Genomic DNA, 15,639 nt, shown 5'->3' with positions numbered 1-15,639 from the left:
CTCCTGCACAGCCTTCCTGAGCCAGGACACTGCACCCACTGTCCCACCCCCCCCATCAAACTAGACCTCAGATTCAACACCGACAGGGAGAACTGGCATCTAGAACCCGAAGGCACCGCCGTGAGGCTTCATGAGAGCGACCCAGGTTCCATCCCCTCACTGTCCCGGCCCATGGGCCCAGGCAAGCCCACCCAAATCACTCCCAGGGTCAGAGCTTTGGGAACGCCCGAGTCCCCCAGCCTCTGCCGGTGCCTTCTGTGGTGAAGGGTGGCCGCCCGCCTTTACCAACAGCACAAGCAGGGTGGAGCCTCCCGACAGGCCTGGGCAAAGGCAGCAGTGGCTCCTGACTAGGAGGGGCCTTCAGGAAAAGTCAGGCAGCACAGAAGCCAAGGCCCAGCATCCTGGCCTGCTCACAAGCCTCTTGCCCGCCATGAAGCAGCCAGCGGGCACACCTGGTCAGTCACTGAGCCACTGCGGGAGGCCCGGGCCACCCACCCGCATCGCAGGCACATGCCACCTGTGTGGCCTCGCTGCAGAGCTGCTCCTCAGCAAGCCAAGGGAGAAGGAACGCTCAACCCGAAGCAACTGAGGAACCCGGAGAGGCTGACATTTCCCAGCCCGGGGAGAGGGCGAAGCAGCTGTCTTTTCAGTTGAGACTCAGCTTTTACACCTGGCCCCTTGGGGCCCACAGCTGCACCAAGACAATGTGGTGACACGGGAGGCAGCAGCAGAGGCCTCAGGAGGTGCTGGTCCCCAGGCAGAGGTCCAGGCCATGACCCGCCCACTCTGTTGGCCATCCCTAGGGAGGCAGCAGGCCCTGTCCTCGGGGCTCCTGCTTGGGGGCATGAGGTAGAGGCAGCTGGGCCCCGGACGGATTAGAGATGTGGGGGTCCCAGACAGAGGCAAGAGACCGGAACCCCACTGGCTCTGCCCGGCCTTGCTGCACTGCCGGAAGCAAGAGCCTTCCCTCCCTGTGGCTTTGGTACCCATGTGCACAGCCACAAGACCCACCCTGAGGACAGCCGAATGTCTCCCCAGGGAAGCGCTGAAAGTGGCTACTGTTTATGTCCCCTGAGCACATCCTGGGATCGCCGTGAACAGAAGCCACACTGTTTTGTTCCCTGCTGTATCTGCAGAGCCCAAAACTCAAGCACACAGGACTCAAAGCTGATTTATCCCATGAATAAACGAACAGCCCCGAAGGGAGCCTGGGGGGCAGGTGCTCTGAAAGGCCCCACCTTACCAAATTCCCTGGGAGAAGATAGAATCTCTACCAGGAGAGATCTAGTGATACAAGTTTCTTAGACAAGAGACAAGCTGCCGAGTTCCAGGGCTCACTCCAACCCCAGGACCATGGAAAGTGCTCACATTTGGCCGGGCGCGGTGGCTCAAGCCTGTAATCCCAGCCCTTTGGGAGGCCGAGACGGGCGGATCACGAGGTCAGGAGATCGAGACCATCCTGGCTAACAGGGTGAAACCCCATCTCTACTAAAAAATACAAAAAGCTAGCCGGGTGAGGTGGCGGGCGCCTGTAGTCTCAGCTACTCGGGAGGCTGAGGCAGGAGAATGGCGTGAACCCGGGAGGCGGAGCTTGCAGTGAGCTGAGATCCGGCCACTGCACTCCAGCCTGGGCAACAGAGCGAGACTCCGTCTCAAAAAAAAAAAAAAAAAAAAAAGAGAAAGTGCTCACATCCACCCAGGCCAGCCATCCCGGGCCAACAGTGGTGGGCACCCCTGGAACCATCCCGCACTTGTGGTTCCATTTCGCCTGGCTTTTTGGTTGCTGGTTTATAAAATTCTGGGTCTGGCCATCCTCCGTTTCACCCTGCAACAGCCCGAGAATCTTGCTCCAAACACTCAGAAGCACATCACAGCTTCCCCTGGGTCCCCACTATTCCAGGCCCACACTCCACCCTGGCCTGGCACTGCAGGTTCCCACATTTGCCGGCCCGCTTCTCTCCTGTCTTTCAACCCTCCGTGCCACTCATTCTGAACTTGGCTCTGTCAAGGCCATGCTCTCCAAAGCCTCCCACCCTTTACTCAGGTTGCGGCTTCTGCCAGGAGCACCATCCCCCAGTGTGTGGGTCCAGGAACTCCCTTGGGGCAGCTCGCCCCGCCTTGAGCTCATTACCCTGGAGTGCAATCACCTGTCCACATGCCATCACCCTACGGGGGGCTGGAGGGTTCTGCAGGGCACAGAGGACAACAGGGGCCGAGACGCTGCATCCAGCACACCAGGCCTTGACACGGCTTCCTAACCCAAGCCTCTGGCCCGCAACATCCAGGTCTGAGCTCCCGCTCCCCTCTTGCTCCAGGCTCCAGGCTGCACAACCTGTGTAGAGTCCCGACCAGCATCCTGTGTGACCCTGGGCAAGTGCCTTAACCTCTCGGTGCTCCAGGTCCTCATGGACCCCCACCCAGGAGGAGCTAAGTACAGACTGAATGACTTACCATAGCCAGAGTACTTTGCTAAGTGAGCCCTTCATAAGCACTCAGTTACTCTGAAAGCCTCTAGAGCATTGTAATCCCTTGTCCTCTTTTTTGATAATCAGTAAAACTGTGATTTTCTGACCCAGAAACAACAGAAAACAACTGTCCTCAACCTTTGACCCCGGCCCCGTCAGGTGGGGCAAAGTCAAAAGGACCCGACAGCAGGGTCCACTGGGGTCCTCGGGGCGCCCACAGCAGCAGCCCCCCACCACCCGTTGGCAAGAGACCAACCACAGGACTTGCGAACCAGAGCACAGGGCCTTCATTTCAAAGTCTGGCACAGGCCCCGGCACTGAGACTGAATGAGCCTTTGGGAGTCTCCATGGCTCCATAGTCTACCAGTCTTGCTGGAGACCCTGGCCAAGGCGATTCGGAACACAGAGCGTCCTGTCCACGTTCTCAGAAGCCCTGGCTGAGGCCACAGCAGAGGGACAAAGAGCGCTCCCTGAGAGCCTCCTCTCATCAGCCACACTGCCCAGCAGAGCAGGTCTCACCTGCCAGGGCCAGGACCTGCAATGATCACGGTGCTTACCCAGGATGGCCACTGGCCCCCACCCCAGTCCATCAGGCCCTCTGCTGAGGACAAACTCTGGATGCTCTCTGAATGCCCACAAGGCAGTCCCTAGTATTATCTCCCTTTTACTGAGATTCAGAAAGGTTAAACAGGGCCAGGCACGGTGGCTCACGCCTGTAATCCCACCACTTTGGGAGGCCGAGGCAGGCAGATCACCTGAGGTCAGGAGTGTGAGCTCAGCCTGGCCAACATGGTGAAACCCCATCTCTACTAAAAATACAAAAATTAGCCAGGCGTGGTGGCGGGCGCCTGTAGTCCCAGCTACTTGGGAGGCTAAAGCAGGAGAATCACTTCAACCCAGCAGGTGGAGGCTGCAGTGAGCCGAGACCGCACCACTGCACTCCAGCCTGGGTGACAAAGTGATACTCCGTCTCGGGGGAAAAAAAAAAAAAAAAGACAGAAAGGTTAAGCAACTGCCAAGGCCACACAGCCAGGGTAGCCCCAGAAAGGCGCCCAGAATCCTAGACACAAAGTCTGTGTTCCCTGAACGCTGCCATATGCTGGGCGTCTCATCAAGGGGCCTGCCAGAGCTGCTCCCTGCAGATCTCCCTTCTGACTGGTCCCAGGAAACACCTTAAGAACTTCCCAGAGGAAGCTTCTGAGGTGAGCAGACAGGGTGGCCACCTCAGTCTCTGGTTTTTCATCTCTTGTCAGGGTCCTCTCCTTGGCCCCCCATTACTCCATGGATGGGCATATGTCACCGACAGTGGGTGACACCAGTATTCCAACCCAGTTCCTTCCAGACACAGGAGGAAAGAAGGAAAGACAGGCCAGAGAGGGAAGCGGCCAGGTGTGAATTCTCAGAGCGATTCGAGCAGCAGCCGCACTAGCACAGAGGGCTGTGACCTTGGGCAGGTCTCAGGGCCTCTCTGGGCCTCAGTTCCCTCATCTATAAAATGAAGCTAAGGTCCTTCCACCTCTAATCCAGAACCTAATTCCCCTGGTGTCAGCGAGGGGCGGACGCACCCCACCCTCGGGGGGATTCAGCAATCTTCAGACCAGGACAAAAAACAGGAACAGCAGGAGGGAGTGGGGAGGGGACTCTGGGCTGGCTGAGAGCAAGGCGCGGAAGCTGTCACCGTCTAGGGGGCCCACCCCAGCCCCACAGGAGGTGGGACCGGGAAAGGCACCCTACAAAGAAAGGACTCCTAGCTCCCAGCTGGTTCGAATCCCACCTCTGCCACTTACTGGCTGTGTGACCTTGGGTAGGGTAACGCCTCTCTCTGAGCCTCTGCTTTTCCCAGAAGAAACGGGAAAAATCAAAGTGCTGCCTTCTCTGAGCCAATCAGGCGACCCTCGGGAAGTATGGGGTCTGGACCCGCCTGGGCACACGGAAGGTGCCTGCCTGCCGCAGGGGGCCGGTTCCCTCGGGGTTGCCCACGGCTGGGCGAGGGCCTCTCCGCTCGGCTGGTCGGGATCAGGAAGCGACACGGAAGCGATCCCAGCTCTGCCCTGACCCCGGTCCGGGTCCGCAGGACGCAGCCCACTCGCCCTCAGAACACCGGCTCCCCTGGCGCCCGGCGCGGCCCGGGCCCCGCTCGGACTCGAACCTGTTGGGGGCGCGCCCGGCGGGACGCTGGGTGCTGCGACAGCGGGACCCCCACGCGCGACCCCGGTCTTCCGGGCCAGTCCCCTCCCCGGGTCCGGGCGGCTCACCAGGGCCGACTTGGATGCTGCGGCAAGTGGTCAGCCCCGCCGGGCAGTCGCCGCCACCGCCGCGGGCCCGGCCCAGCAAGGGCTCCGACTCCGCCTTGGGTTCCGCCATCCGGTAGCCCGCACGCGGGACCCGACCCTTAGAAACTCAAGCCCCAAGAGCGCCCAGCTCCACTGCGCAGGCGCGGAGACCCCCGCCCCAGGCGTTCTGGCCGGGGAGCGCACGGCACTGTGACGCAGGGGATCCCTGCACTCCCAGCCAATGATAACCTGGCCAACTGCGTAGGGCGGAGCTTAACGGGCCCCGCCCCTCTGGGGTGGAGCTCAGCTTCCTTCCACCCAGGGCGGGGCAGCGCTCTGGGGCTGAAGGGCCCAGTGCTGGGGAGGAAATACGTTCTCAAAGGATTGTCTTTACGGCCAGAAGCTTCAGCATCACCTGGAAACATTTTAGAAATGCAAATATTTGGGCCCTTCTAAACCTACTGCATCAGCACCTCTGCGGGCAGCACCCAGGAATCTGTGTTTTAACAAGCATTCGGGGTGATTCTGATGCATGTGAATATTGAGTACCTGGGGTGACTGCAAAGGACTCCCCCAAGAATGGAACTGGAGTTTACCTTCTGATAGTGAAATTAGGAAGATTCAATATAATTAAGGGAAGAGTTTAAAAACACATGACACACTTAAAAAATAATTACAACATATATAAAAAGTGTTTTCAACATTAATGCATTAAAGACCTTGTATTCGTTTTCTATTGCTACAGTGAGAAATTACCACAAACTTATAATATAAAACAACTCCCATGCATTATCTTTCAGTCCTGCCGGGCAGGAAACCAGCAGCTCGACTGGGTCCCTGTCTCAGGGCCTCACAAGGCTAAAGTCAAAATGTCAGCTGCCGTGGGCTCTTATCTGCAGACTTGGGAAAGCCCACTTTCCAGGCTCATCCAGGATATTAACAGAATTGTGTCCATGGGCCTAGGACTGAAGCCCATGTCTTCTTGCTGGATGTTGGCTGGTGTCATTCTCAGCTCCTAGAGGCCACTGCATTCCTTCCACAATGGCTTGAACACCTCCATCATCAGAGCCAGCAAGCAAGAGCACACTGAAGACGCTTCAAGATGTAGCAAGATGCCTGTAATCCTAGCCCTTTGGGAGACCGAGGCTGGTGGATCACGAGGTCAGGAGATCGAGACCACCCTGGCCAACATGGTGAAGCCCTGTCTATACTGAAATACAAAAAAATTAGCCAGACGTGGTGGCACATGTCTGTAGTCCCAGCTACTCGGAGGCTGAGGCAGGGGAATCGCTTGAACCCGGGAGGTGGAAGTTGCAGTGAGCCAAGATTGCGCCACTGCACTCCAGCCTGGCGACAGAGCGAGATTCCATCTCAAAAAAAAAAAAAAAAAAAAAAGATGCTACAAGATGCTTCTCTGTGACTTCCCCTTCTGCTACGTCTCTTTGTTTTCTCCCCCGCTTTTGGGGAGGGGGGAGAGGGTTTAAAATAAATATAACATAAAATGTACCATCATAACTGTGAAAGGAAAATAAATCTGAGGACCCCAAAGTCACTAAGCCAAAGGGAAAAGTCAAGCTGGGAACTGTGTTGGGCAAACCTGCCTCGCCTTTTGTTCTTTAATAAAACAGCTACAAAGATATAAAAAGCCACATACCTCCCTCACAACTTGCCCACTAGGAAATTTTTTGTGGGCCCCAAGAAGTTTACCCTAAAACGGTTCTGTTGAATTTTGCCCTGACAATGTAAATTGGTAGCTGGTCTTCACAGGTTCCGAACAAAGGATGGAACTCTTAAGTCATCCCTCTGCTCGCCTGATTGCTTCCTCTGGTGTAAAAATGCAGATTCACTGAGCCAGACGAAGGCATAAGTGACTATTCCTCTACCCCCGCAACCTGTAAATTGTGTGTTTCAGTAAAAGGCTGATCAAAGACTCAAAAGAATGCAACTTTTGTCTCTTATCTCTGCACATATTTTTAAAATTTCTCCCTCTTTCCCAATATCCACCCTTTCCCTTTTTTTTTTTTTTTTTTTGAGACAGAGTCTTGCTTCGCTGCCCAGGCCATGGTGCAGTGGCGCAATCTCAGCTCACTCAGCAACCTCCACCACCGCACCCGGCCTCTTTCCCCTTTAAAGATTGAAGTCCTACAAATCATCCTCCGAGGAAAGCATAGACCTGCCTCCCAGGCACTCCTTAACCTTGGCAAAATAAACTTACTAAATAGATTGAGACCTGTCTCAGATATTTTTAGTTCACGAAACTATATTTAAGTGTACAGCTCATTGATATTAAATACGTTAATGATGCTATGCAACTATCACCTCCAGCTCCAGAGCTCTTTTCATCTTGCAAAACTGAAATTCTGGACCCGTTAAGCACTGACTCCTCACTCCCCCAGCCCTTGGAAACCACCGTTCTCCTTTCTATCCCTACGATTTTGGCGACTCAGGATTCCTCATATAAGTGGAATCCTGCAGTATTTGTTCTTTTGTGACTGGCTTATGTCATTTAGCCTAAAATCCTCAAGGTTCATCCATGTAGCATGTGTCTGAATTTCCTTCCTTTTTAAGGTTGAATAATACCCCACTGTATGTATCCATGACATTTTGCTTATCCGTTCATCCATGGATGGGCACTGACTTGCTTCCGCCTTTTGACTGTAGTGAACAATGCTGCTGTGAACATGGATGTAGAAATAATTTGTCAAGACTGTGCTTTCAGGCCAGGTGCGGTGGCTCACACCTGTAATCCCAGCACTTCGGGAGGCCGAGGCAGGCGGATCACCTGAGGTCAGGAGTTTGAGACCAGCCTGACAAACATGGTGAAACCCCCATCTCTACTAAAAATACAAAAATTAGCCGGGCATGGTGGCGGGCGCCTGTAATCCCAGCTACTCAGGAGGCTGAGACAGGAGAATCGCTTGAACCTGAGAGGCAGAGGTTGCAGTGAGCCAAGGGCTCGTATGATTATGTCAGAGGCATTCGAACCAGAGCGACTCCATCTTAAGTGAGGACTAGGAAAAATGAGGCCGGGACTTGTTGATCTGCATTCCCAGAAAGTGAGGCATTCCCAGCCTCTAGATGTTCACAATTAAGGGAACAGATTGATAATGTTTACTAAATAGACCTAGACTTGGGAGTGTCCTGATATCCTGATATCTTGAGAACAGAAGCATTCCTAATTTTGCTTTAAAGAGAATAATACCGATCCTTGCAAAATACAGTAATTAAGAAAATTCTTTATCACAAACCCTGTTAGCAGAACACATGTCCTCATGATCTTTGATCTTTTATCATCCTATATATAAAGGAGTGTTGTACCTAGGGTGGATGCGTTCCTCCTTACTTTCCGGAACATCCCAACTCTGTCTATGGAGCAGCTGTTCTGTCACCACTTTACTTTCTCTTTTTTTTTTTTTTTTTTTTTTTTTGAGACAGTCTTGCTCTGTTGCCCGGCTAGAGTGCATTGGCACCATCTCGGTTCACTGCAACCTCTGCCTCCCAGGTTCAAGTGATTCTCCTGCCTCAGCCTCCTGAGTAGCTGGGATTACAGGCACCCGCCACCACACCTGGCTAATTTTTGTATTTTTAGTAGAAACGGAGTTTCACCAGTTTGTCAAGCTGGTCTCGGACTCCTGACCTCAGGTGATCCACCTGCCTCGGCCTCCCAAAGTGGCAGGATTACAGGCGTGAGCCACTGCACCTGATCTTTTTTTTTTTTTTTTTTTTTGAGACAGAGTTTCACTCCTGTCCCCAGGCTGGAGGGCAGTGGCGCGATCTCAGCTTACTGCAACCTCCACCTCCTGGATTCAAGCGATTCTCTTGCCTCAGCCTCCCAAGTAGCTGGAATTACAGGCACACGCCATCACGCCCAGCTAATTTTTGTGTTTTTAGTAGAGGCGGGGTTTCACCATGTTGGTCAGGCTGGTCTCGAACTCCTGACCTCAGGTGATCCACCGGCCTAGGCCTCCCGAAGTGCTGAGATTGCAGGCACGAGCCACCGCACCTAGCCTACTTTACTATCTTAATAAACTTGTTTTTGCTTTGCACTGTGGACTTGCCCTGAATCCTTTCTTGCGGGAGATCCAAGAACCGTCTCTTGGGATCTAGACCAGGACTTCTTTCTGGGAACAGTTACACTGGGCTCATCAGATAATCCAGGATGATCTCCCTAATTTAAGATCAGCTCATTAGCAACTTTAGTTGTGTCTACAGAATCCTTTTTGCCATCTCATCTAACACAACCATGGGCAGGACACCAGGAGTGAAGACCATGGGTGCCAAACTTCTGCTTCCTGCAGAGCCTTTAAAATCCCATAAATTCAGCCTTAAATTCCGCATATGGGAAAAGACTTGAACCAGAAGTTCCCAAGAAAGAGGAAATATCAATGAGGAACGCCTGAAATAAAGCTCCATCTCATTAGGCTACAAAGGGATGCAAATTAAAGTAACAATGAAATCACTGAACTCCTAAGTCAGCACATGTTTAAAAGATGACACAGCTCTGGGGAACAGAGTGGAGTGGAGAGAGATCCCAGGATGTGGCCACAGGTTTGAGTTTTGTTCTTTGTCTGTTTTTTGTTTGTTTTTTTGTTTGTCTGTTTTTTGTTTTTTTAACAAGGAGCATACATTTTAAAACGTGAAAAGAAGTATAAGATATTTTTATTTCAAACAAAGGAAATAATAGATGCATGCAGCTCTCTGCAAAAACAGCACATCTCAATGAGTTGTCTTGATTGCCACTAAAGAATTCCCTTGATGTTTGGGTACACAGCCCCAGAGGCCCTAGTGGAATGTGGTTCCCAGTAAGCAGTTACACCATGTGGAGCGTGATGCAGGAGGGAGCTCAGAAGGGGCAGAAAAAAACGATGGGGGCAGGGCCCAGCGAGGTCCCGCAAGAGGGCGCTGAGACTGAGATGGCAATGTCCTGCCGCTGGCACAGCCAGAATGGGGCACGGACGGATGGCATCTGGGCTGCGTCCCTCACCGGCGTTCAGTGAGTCTGTCACCACGTACTGACGGGTGTCGGGAGGGAAAGCACCATCCTCACAGCAGCCTGGCAGTCACCATTTGTGGGTGTTCTGGGCCCTGGCTTAGGGACCGGTCACCCAGGGAGCAGTGCTAGCCTGGGAGTAAAACTAGAGAGACACAGCCAGGCACGGTGGCTCACACCTGTAATCCCAGCACTTTGGGAGGCCAAGGAGGGTGGATCACTTGAGGTCAGGAGTTCAAGACCAGCCTGGCCAACATGGTAAAACCCAGTCTCTATTAAAAATACAAAAATTAGCCGGGCATGGTGGCCCACGCCTGTCATGCCAGCTACTTAGGAAGCTGAGTGAGGCAGGAGAATTGGTTGAACCCAGGGGGCAGAGGTTGCAGTGAGCCGAGATCATGCCACTGCACTCCAGCCTGGGCAACAGAGGGAGACTCCATCCCAAAAAAGAAAAAACTAGAGAGACACCAGCCCAACCTCTGCAGGACCTCAGGCAAGTCACAGCACTTTTTGGCTGCTCAGTTGCCTCTTCCGTGAGGTGGGGGCATAACAAGCCCAAGCCCCCCGTGCGGAGTGAAGGAGGTCTTCCCAGACACACATACCTCCATGGCTGAGGTCCAGACCCTGGCTCCAGCTGCTCCTTCGGGACCAGTTGCTCTGCAAGGTTGACCAGAAACTGCCCCCTAGCCAGCCCTGCCCAGCAAGCATTTGCTGAGCGCCTCGTATGTGCTGTGCGCTCTTCTAGGTGCTGTGGATACAATAGATGGGAGAGCAAAATGGGGATCTGCTGCTGGCTCTACTGCTTCCACGCCTACACTGGCCCAGCTGTGAGATGCTGGGCGTATCACCCCCTCTCTGAGCCTCAGTTTCCCCATCTGTAAGGTGGGGAGAGAATTGCACCTCACACAGCTGTTGGGAGGATTCAAACAAAATGACATGTGTCAGAAGCGGGGCCAATGGGAAGCACTTGTGAAGGGGGCACCCTTCCAGTAGGCACAGTTTGAGTGCCTAGCCCCATCCTCAGAGCTCCTTGTCTGTCTGGTCCAGCGGAGGAGACTGAACCCAGAAAGAGGAGGCTATGACTGCATTTCCCAGACCCAGAGAAGAAGGGGCACAGACTCAGTGGCTCTGGCCACCTCCCCTTCAAGGCTATACAGTCTAGAAAGGCCCCCACAATCCTTTTAGGGAGGGAGAAACTGAGCCCAGAGGCAAGAAGGGCTTGGCCAAGATCTCCCCTCATCTGCAGCCGAGGTTGTGTGAAGCCACCAGTCCTCCTGCCTGCCCCATGCCTGGGTCTTTCTGGTGCCCCAGACTGGGAGGCAGTTCTACATTGGACTCGAGGCAGGGCAGTGACATCCTTTGACCCTCTCCCACCTATCCCCTACCCTTATCTTTCTCTCTCCTTTCTCTTCCACCCTACCCACCACTGTTCCTCTTCCCCAACCCAGAGAAGAGAGATAACCCTTCCGCAGTCCCTGTTTCGGTGATGGCAGAAGTCGTCCTAGAACCAGGGATGCTGGCCGGGCACAATGGCTCACACCTGTAATCCCAGGACTTTGGGAGGCCAAGACAGGCAGATCAGCTGAGGTCAAGAGTTCGAGACCAGCCTGGCCAACATAGCAAAACCCCATCTCTACTAAAAATATAAAAAATTAACCTGGTGTGGTTGTGTGCGCCTGTAGTCCCAGCTACTGGGGAGGCTGAAACAGGAGAATCACTTGAACCCAGGAGGCGGAGGTTGCAGTGAGCCAAGATTGTGGCACTGCACTCTAGCCTGGGCGACAGAGTGAGACTCCATCTCAAAAAAAAAAAAAAAAGAACCAGGGTTCCTGGATCTCCAGTCCCCTCAGGCCACTGGACACAGGGCTACAGCAAACAGGTCACAAAGTCATTCCTTCCCTGATGGGCGTGCTGCCTGCATAGAGGCTGGGGGTAAGGCAAGAAGGAGCTAGGGACGGGAGGGAGCTATGGGTGGCAGGTGGTGGGAACCCGGATGATTCTGATGCGCAGTCCCCTCGGCAGGGCACAACTCACCAATGGAAGTGGAAGCACTTGGCTATATCCTATAGGCTGCTGCACCCAGACAGATGTAACCCTTCCTTATTCCTAACACTGAGCATGTATACTATGGCTTTAGAATTATGGTCAGCTCAATTAGCTCAGTGCTTACCAAACTTCAGTCATTGTCCTTCCACCCCTTGCTGTTTGCCATCCCACACCCATCTGTACCTCCGTTTATCTTACGGTTCTCTTCAAATTGATTTACATTGATTCATTTTCTCTACTTAGTTTCATTGTAAGTAATAAACACTAAAACTCAATTTGATATGTTAGCTCTGTATTTCTAAGAGATGTTAAAATAAATATGTGTATTAGTTATCTATGGCCATATGACAACCCCAAAACCTAGTGGTTTAAAACAATGCTGATGATCTCCTAGTTTTTCTTAGGCAGGAATCTGAATGCAGCTTGGCTGAGTACCTCAGACTCTGCATCTCCCAAGAGGTTGCAATCAAGGTGTCAGCCAGGGCTGCAGTCATCTCAAGGTCTCTGACCTGTTTTTACTCCCACCTCTGACACCAAGTGTCTGGGATTTTTTCCCCACACATCAACCAACTCTCTGGACATCAAGTGAGTGTTCTACGATTCCATTTAATTCTGACACTATCTTCCTGGAGTTAATGCACATCCCACATGTTAAGGGATCCCACAAGACTGCCCCCACTTCAGATGTCAATTGAAAGTCCAGTGTCTCCTGCACTAATGACAGACCAGCTATAAATTGAAGGTTCCCACAGTCTCCTCCTCAAGGTAAATAATTTGCTAGAATGGCTCATAGAACTCAGAAAAACAGTCTACATACCATTACACGTTTATTGTAATGGATTCAACTCAGGAAAAGCCAAATCGAAGAGATGCATAGTCAAGGTATGGGAGAGGGGCTCCATGCCTTCTCTGGGCCCACCACCCTCCCAGAGCCTCCATACATGCACCAAACCAGCTCTCTGTATTCTGTTGTTCTCATGAGATCTGATGTTTGTATGGAGGTTCCACCACACAGGCGTGATTGACTGAATCAGTGGCCACTGGTGATTGAACTCAATCTCTGGCCCCTCTCTCCTCCCTGGAGGTTGGGGGTGAGGCTGAAAGTTGCAACCCTCAATCACATGGTTGGTTCCTCTGGCTACCAGCCCCCAGCCTCCATGAGTCACCTCCTTAGAATAAACTCAAGTATGGTTGAAGAGGGCTTATTATGAGTAACAAAAGACACTTCTCTCACCCATTTCACTTAGGAAATTCCAGTGGTTTCAGAAACTCTATGCCAGGAACCCTAGATGAAAACCAGATATACACTCTTTATTATATTACAACAGCACAAAGCTGCCCTAGGGAAGGGTCCTCTTCCAAGCTTGCTCAGTGGCTGTGGGCTAGATTGAGCTCTTCACCGGCTACTGAACTGAGAGCCTCGGTTTCTTAGAGGCTGTTGCCCAAAGGCCTCCCTCAGCTCCCTGCCATATGGGCCTCTCCACAGGGCAACTCACAACACAGTGGCTGGCTTCACCAGAGCAAGCAAACAAGAAGAGCCCAAGAGAAGACCAACAAGATGGAAGTCACAGTCCTTCCAACCTAATCTCGGAAGTGACATCTCATCACTCTTGCTGTATTCTATCAGGTAGAAGCAAGTCACCAGGTCCAGCCCACCCGCAAGGGGAGGGAACAGAGAAGCCGTGACCACCAAGAGGTGGGAGTCCTTGGGAGTCATCTTAGAAGGCTGCCTACCACAATATGTAGTGTGGAAGTTTACAGTGGTAAGTGAGACTTTGGGTACATGCCTGCTCCTATACCTCCTAAGATCCCACACCCCACTTCCCATGCCTGTGAACCGAGGGCACTGTCACTCTTCTTAGTTGGCAGATGAGAAAGTCAAGGCTAGAGAGACTCTGTGATGGACGGTGAGGCTGACCCAGGCCGGTTGATACAGTTTGGCTGTGTCCCCACCCAAATCTCATCTTGAATTATAGTTCCCATAAACCCTACGTTGTGGGAGGGACCCAGTGAAAGGTAATTGAATCATGGAGGCAGTTAACCCCATGCTGCTGTTCTTGTGATCGTAAGTTCTCAAGAGATCTGATGGCTTTATAAGGGGCTTTTCCCCCTTTTTACTTGGCACTTCTCCTTGCTGCTGCCACATGAAAAAGGACATATGTGCTTCCCCTTCCACCATGATTGTAAGTTTCCTGAGGCCTCCCTGGCCATGCTGAGCTGTCAGTCAATTAAACCTCTTTCCTTTAGAAATTACCCAGTTTCAGGTATGTCTTTATTAGCAATGTGAGCATGGACTAATACACTGGTCAACCCACAGCAGCTCACTGGGATTGTCAGAGCGTCCTAATCAGAGTGACTCCATCTTGAATAAAGGCCAGATAAGGCCAAACCTACTGGGTTACATTCCAGGGGGTTGGACTGTCTTGCCCACAAGATGTTTTTTAGGGTTGAGAGACTGATTGATGACACTAACTAACTAAAGACCCAGAACTGATGGAAATGCCCCAATCTTTCAAGAATAAAAAGCATTCTTGGGTTGAGAATAAGTTTTTCTTGCCAGGCATGTGGCTTGCTCCTCTAATCCCAACACTTTGGGAGGCCAAGACAGGTGGATTGCTTGAGCCCAGGAGTTCGAGCCCAGCCTGGGGAACATAGAGAAACCCTGTCTCTGCAAAACAATTAAAAATTAGCCAGGCGTGGTGGTGCATGCCGGTAGTTACAGTTACTCAGGATACTGAGCCGGGAGGACTGCTTGAGCCCAGGAGACGGAGGTTGTAGTAAGCTGATATTGCGCCACTGCACTCCTGCCTAGGCTACAGAGAGACCATTTGTCAGAAGAAGAGGAAGAGGAGGAGGAGGAGGAGGAGGAAGAGGAAGAGGAAGAAGAAGAAGAAGAGGAAGAAGAAGAAGAAGAAGAAGAAGAAGAAGAAGAAGCAGCAGCAGCAGCAGCAGCAGCAGCAGCGGAGGAGGAGGAGGAGGAGGAAGAGGTTTTTCTTTTTTTTTTGAGACAGAGTCTCACCCTATCACCCAGGATGGAGTGCAGTGGCGCAATCTCGGCTCGCTGCAACCTCTGCCACCCAGGTTCAACCGATTCTCCTCCTGCCTCAGCCTCCCAAGTAGCTGGGATAACAGGCACCTGCCACCGCACCTGGCTAATTTTTGTAGAGACGGGGTTTCACCATCTTGGTCAGGCTGGTCTTAAACTCCTGAACTCATGATCCACCTGCCTCAGCCTCCCAAAGTGCTGGGATTACAGGCGTGAGCCACCACACCTGGCCAGAAGAGGTTTTTCTTAAAGATAATAGTATACTGGTAAATTCTTATTAAAATCAGTAGTAACATAGGAAAATAATGCCAATAGTCTGTCACAAGCTGATCACAAGCCTTTGTAATAAAGCACACAGTTTTTAACAGCCTGAATAAGCAAACACTATGTTTAAGGTAGAAGCATTCCTCCTCTTGCTTCCTGAGGACACCCTACTCTGCAATGAGTGGTTCCTTTTTTTTTTTTTTTTTTTTTTTTTTGAGATGGAGTCTTGCTCTGTCCCCCAGGCTGGAGTGCAGTGGCATAATCTTGGCTCACTGCAACTTCTGCCTCCCGGGTTCAAGCAACTCTCCTGTCTCAGCCTCCCAAGTAGCTGGTATTACAGGCACCTGCCACCACTCCTGGCTAATTTTTGTTTTTAGTAGAGACAGGGTTTCATCATGTTGGTCAGGCTGGTCTCGAACTCCTGACCTCAGGTGATCCGCCTGCCTCAGCCTCCCAAAGTGCTGGGATTACAGGATTATAGGCGCGAGCCACTGTGTGCAGCCTAGAGTGGTTTCTTTCTTTATTTCTTTCTTTCTTTTTTTTTTTTTTTTTTTT

The 15,639-nt window shown here is 52.1% G+C and overlaps 1 protein-coding gene across 13 annotated transcripts in view; it reads right to left on the bottom strand.

The window, feature by feature from the left end:
• Positions 1-15,639, bottom strand: part of TPCN2 (two pore segment channel 2) — a 47,913-nt gene that overhangs the window by 31,736 nt on the left and 538 nt on the right. The window contains exon 1 of one of the 13 annotated variants that reach the window (XM_021925439.2): positions 4,721-4,958. The exons of 8 other annotated variants lie outside the window; for them this stretch is intronic. In XM_021925439.2, coding sequence (XP_021781131.1) covers positions 4,721-4,829 — 109 coding nt within the window. In that variant the 5' untranslated portion in view covers positions 4,830-4,958. Of the gene's footprint in view, positions 1-4,252; positions 4,687-4,720; positions 4,959-15,639 lie in introns of those variants that run through there. 4 more of the 13 variants (XM_003909428.5, XM_021925441.2, XM_021925444.2 and 1 more) reach the window with 4 other exon arrangements.

The sequence above is a fragment of the Papio anubis genome, chromosome 12 (assembly GCF_008728515.1).
Source record: "Papio anubis isolate 15944 chromosome 12, Panubis1.0, whole genome shotgun sequence".
NCBI lineage: Eukaryota > Metazoa > Chordata > Mammalia > Primates > Cercopithecidae > Papio > Papio anubis.
The sequence above is the reverse complement of the archived record's forward strand: the minus strand, read 5'-3'. Positions and strand labels throughout refer to the sequence as shown.